Source organism: Triticum aestivum, unplaced genomic scaffold (genome assembly GCF_018294505.1).
Source record: "Triticum aestivum cultivar Chinese Spring unplaced genomic scaffold, IWGSC CS RefSeq v2.1 scaffold174117, whole genome shotgun sequence".
Taxonomy (NCBI): Eukaryota; Viridiplantae; Streptophyta; class Magnoliopsida; order Poales; family Poaceae; genus Triticum; species Triticum aestivum.
The window spans coordinates 1-5,110 of NW_025236719.1; the positions used below are offsets into that span (position 1 = coordinate 1).

Sequence of the window (5,110 nt, forward strand, 5' to 3'; positions counted from 1 at the left end):
GCCCGGCGGCTCTAACACTTGGAGCTTTCCGGGTGGCGTGGGCTGGGCTGTGGCCCGGCGTGGCTGCTGCTTCGGCCGTGGATGGCTCCATGATGGTGTGGCAAGTCAGCTACGGCGGCGGCTGGCTTGTCTCGGCGTTAGCTCATCCATAGGCAGCTTGTGTGGGCCTGTGATCTATCTCCTCGTCGTCTGTGATCTATTTCCGTTGAAGGGATGGCCCTCTCCCAACTGTGGCCAATCGCTAGTCTCACGCTCGGGTAACAGGACTGAGCTCGTCTCGCGCCTGGCAGTGGGACCAATCATTATTCTAGTTAGACAATCAAATGGCCCTTGACAAACAACTTGTGACTTGCTATGTAAGTATTACTTCTGTAATTAAGTCTCTATATATAGCTCAGCTCTTTCATTGCATGTATATATAATTGTCCTCACTATATTATGCAGATTGAAGATCGTCGAATGCAGAAAAACACAAATCTATGACATTGAGTTCAGTAACCCAAATATCATAAACAAATGGTTAAAAATAGAGTCTCTGATACCGAGGACAACTTGCTACAATCGTTGCTTCTAAATCAAAACAAAGAGAAAATACTCTTTCCTTACAACTTCAAGTGAGTGCTACTGTCTTGTGCATATTCGGTTTCCCTTACTCGAGGTTATATTAATGTAATTGATGAGTGATGCATGCATGCGTGTGCAGCTTCCACTTTATTCTGCTAGTGATTAAGCTTGATCGGGGAGTAGTAACTGTCTTAGACTCGAGACAAAAAGATCCCAGGACTAGGCGGACATGACTGAAATGCTCCAGAAAAGTTCAATCGATCATTATCTCACCATATCGGCAACTTTGTTAATTTCTTGATATCAAGTAATTATTGTCTTTGCCCCGCAGGGTTTGGAAAGAGTTCACCAGAATTGTTCCGGGACTGCCGAGGGAGCTGCGATTTACACACCCGAAAGTAAGTACTACTAGCTAGTTCCGCGCATCTCCCATTGATTCTGGCTAGTTTCATCAATACCATTTAGCATGCTTGATTATTAGTTTGATTGAACTCTATTTCTCGTAAAGTGCTTGTGGCAGGAAGCCGGGAAGGATTTTGTGGATACTACATTTGCGAGTTCATCTATAACGCGACGGCCTCTCAGCATGGCTAATCTAGAAAACAATATGAAGTACATAAACAAAAATATTCACAATTTTATTTTATTACCATCATTTGTGTTGAGTTTCATTCATATATATGTATTGAACCCATTCTTTAAATTAGATGTGGCAGATGCGGGATGAACTCCTACCACATGATCGCATACGAGCAATTCAAGAGGAATTGGCGGGATTCTTTCTTGACCACGTCATACCTAAAGCCGGAGAATACCATGTGGAAGTTGAAATCGATTTTAGATGTTAGGGATTGTAAGACATGTTATATTGTATATGTAGTAGCGTCGGATAGATATACGAAAACTTCTCTCCGTATATATATGTTCATGATGATCTTATATAATTAATGGTTCCTTCATTTGCTTACTAGCTAGCGTGTCGAGTTCTCTCTATATGTATAGTAGTTAGCGTCGACCAAGCACGGAGAAAAAAGAGGACACTTTTCTCTATTAGCTAGCTAACACAATATGAAACACTTAAGTTAACCCTCCAAAACCCCCTAACCCCCCCCCCCCTAAAAAAACAAAAACCCCAACTCCTGCCAGCTGCTGACGCGTGGATGCCTTTTGGTCCCGGTTGCTACCAACCGGGACTAAAGGTCCTCCTACCTGGACGCCCTGCAGTGGCCACGTGAAGCCCCTTCTGTCCCGGTTCGTAAGAGAATCGGGACTAAAGATTTTGGGGCTGAAGGCCCTCTGGAACCGGGACTAGTTCCCCGTTTCTACTAGTGTTTGTTCCCACATCAAAACTTGCATAAGTTAACCTTCATTTATTATTTCCATAAAAAAGTTATATTTATATTTATTAAAATCGTTAATGGCCCATCTAGAATTCCATTAAATTTAGTCGCAGTCTCCGAATATGAAATCTTCTCTCTTGTTTAATCATTTCTTCTTTTCTTTCAAAGATAAACAAACAAAGCGGATGCATCCCTCCCCATCTATAGAAATGAAATGAAACCCAAAAGAATATATATTATCAAAACACATCACGAACAAATTTGATTCTTCTTTTTGAGAGGACAAACAAATATGATTAGTCCCCCTTAGCTTATTTTTGGACATGCTTAATCCCGACAGATCCTGTTGTTTTATATGTCCCACTACTTCTGTTAGTAAAGGGAGGAATAATGCTTGAAGTACTGAAATGCAGGGCACACCTAATCAGATTTCTATGCTGGCTGAACCATAACAGAGGAAGGTCAATATTCCTCTCCTAATTATCTGTTTATTCTCTTAAATGATCTAAAATACAGTATAGACTGTGTCTTCTTGAAAGATCAAACAAATATATATATACTGTCCACAAGGATAGAATGGAGACCAAGAGGGAAGTTCGAAAACACGCATTACAAACATATATGGCTCCTTTATTTTCGTTCTATATTGGAGTAGACTCTGGACATGTTTGGTTTATTCCCGCGAGCTCATCAATTAGCCTGATTTCTTATGCCTGATCTCGATGCCCTGCACGACCAGGCCGCTCTTCCCGTTCAAAGCCTTGGTCTCCGAAACGCCAAAGGACACATCACCATCTTCATCCCCGTCGCAGGTGAAGTCGCCCAGCTCCAGCTCCATCCAGCCATCGCCCCTTTGCCGAGGGAGCACTACGTCCTCTGCACGGCGGTTTTGGCTCATGCTTCTTTGCGGGTTAGGTTGGAGGCAGACCTTGCGGGTCAGGTTGGTGCCTCCAACTCTAATTGATGCCTCTTGGATCGGCGAGTCCAGCCCATAAGAACTGTCGGCCAACTTGTACACGATGTGTGCGGCATAGACTGACCCCTTGGAGAGTATCTTGCTATCTATCTTGCCAGGGATATCCAACCAGCAAACTAACCTGAGTACAGCAGTCTCGGAGAACCTAGAGTCGGACATATGTAGGGTTATGATTCGGACATATCAAGCATCATTGCTGCAAAAATACTCTGAGACGGAATTCAAGTTGGCCTCATCACCAAATTTCAAGTATGTTCTTATCCTAACAGTTGGGTACAGGGTAGCTAGAATCTACCACCCTGTGCCATCTACACTTGCAATTTATCAAAATTGGACGGGCACAACTGAGATGACAAGGGAACTGAAGGAAATTAAGAGCAGAGGAAGGGAGGGGACCTCGAATCTGCGAGAGGGACCCAGTTCCAGTAGCGTGGAGTGTCGCGCCACGCGATGGACAGCGCCCTCGCCGACACCATGTAGCACTTGGCGCCGGTCTCCCTGTCCAGCCACATGCTCTGCACATGGCACCGATAGAAATGGCCAGCGAGATCAACGGAGAGGCAAAATTTCTTACAAGGGCTGATTGTTGGGATCCGCCGTATTCACCGAGACCACGAGGAGTATTGTTAGTGTACGTACCATGAGTCCGCCTGGGAGGAGGACGTGTCTGCCGGAGAGGCGGAGGAACAGGTCTTTCTTCCTGCAAGGCTCTCCGTCGGTGAGCGGCGGGAGTTCGTCCAGCGGTGGCAGGAAGCAGGACCAGACGGTGTCGGAATCGGCCGCGGCACGGAAGGCCGGGGAGACCACCGCAGCGCGGCAAGCGTCGCGCGGCGACGTGCGGGAGAGCGCCACCGACAGCAGCTCCTCCGGCAGGCGCGCGATCTCGCAGGGCTCCATCGGCCCCTCTTGCGGTCCTCTCGATTCGATTTGGTGGAAACTGTCACGAAGCACAGAATGATTTGGTCTTGTTCGTGTGACGAAGCAAGCTAAGTTATTTCGAACGAGATGACCCAGTCGGCGTGGAGTAGGTGTCGAGCAACGATTGCACTCTGGCATTTAGTAGTACTCCAAGCGCTTTTATGTTACTCCCTCTGTAAACTAATATAAGAGCATTTAGATCACTAACTTAGTGATCTAAATGCTCTTATATTAGTTTACGGAGGGAGTAGTTTACAGAGGGAGTACGAGCACACAGCACACGTGGATCCATATACTGATCTAAATGACTGAATCAATACTGGTTGGTTGATAGCTACGGTGCGTATAGCATGGGCCACGGGCACGCACGCGGCAGCCACGGAGCAGCAGCGCGTGTGGAATGAGGTCGTTTATTTGGCTCCCTGTCAGGCAAAAGACTTATCTCAAGGAACATCGCGAGCATCCACGCACAGCGGAGGTGACTTTCCTCATGTTAGAGGATCCACTTCTACAGCGGAGGCCATTCGCTCGTAGCCGGAGCACCTTGGCTAGATGGTCCAGCCTCTGAAACCAGAATACCAACTCCATGGCGGCTGATCCTACCTTTTGGGTCCCTTTGATTCAAAGGATTATTATAGGATCTTTGAATGATTAGAATCCTTGATTTGTAGGATTGAATCCTGTAGGAAATTTTCCTAAGGATTCATTTGTACTACATTTCACAGGAATTCCAACATCCATTCCAACATTTTAGAAGAAATTCTTTGTTTTTCCTGTGGCACAATCAAACAAACTCAAATCATATACTCCCTTCATTCCTAAATATTTGTCTTTCTAGAGATTTCAACAAGTAACACTTACGGGACAAAACGAGTGAATTTACACTTTAAAATTGTTGAGTATATGTGTTGTGCATATCTGTGCATTGGGCCCACCTCCTAGTTGCCTTGTATAATTGAGGTTGTGGCCCACCTTTGTACATCATATATATGTGTGTTTTCATCTGAGTAATACATCGTGCAATTCCCACAACATATATAGTATCAGTTTCTTAGGTTCCAACCGTAGCTTCCGCCACTGCCGCCGCTGCTCCAGCCCGCCGCCACGCCTCTCCTGCCGCGCCGCCGCCGCCCTCCCTCCCCCTGCCACCGCACCACCCCTCCCCGCCGCAGCTGCTTCTCCCGCTTGCCTCGGCCGCCCGATCACCCCTACTGACGCGAACCAGCCGCCGCCGCCCCCACGCGCCGCCGCCCAACCTTCATGTCGCCGCCGCACCTCGCCGTCGTGACCTCCTCCCCTCACAAGTAGCCGC

The 5,110-nt window shown here is 46.9% G+C and overlaps 1 protein-coding gene across 1 annotated transcript; it reads right to left on the minus strand.

Moving 5' to 3' along the window:
- Nucleotides 1-2,346: 2,346 nt before the first annotated feature.
- LOC123176462 (F-box protein PP2-B10) lies at nt 2,347-3,770 on the minus strand (the record flags this gene model as incomplete). The annotated part of the gene is given in 3 exon segments (XM_044590657.1): nt 2,347-3,025; nt 3,277-3,395; nt 3,520-3,770. Coding segments are annotated over 3 exon segments (797 nt in total), but the record flags the coding sequence as incomplete, so codon positions are not given.
- Nucleotides 3,771-5,110: the final 1,340 nt, after the last annotated feature.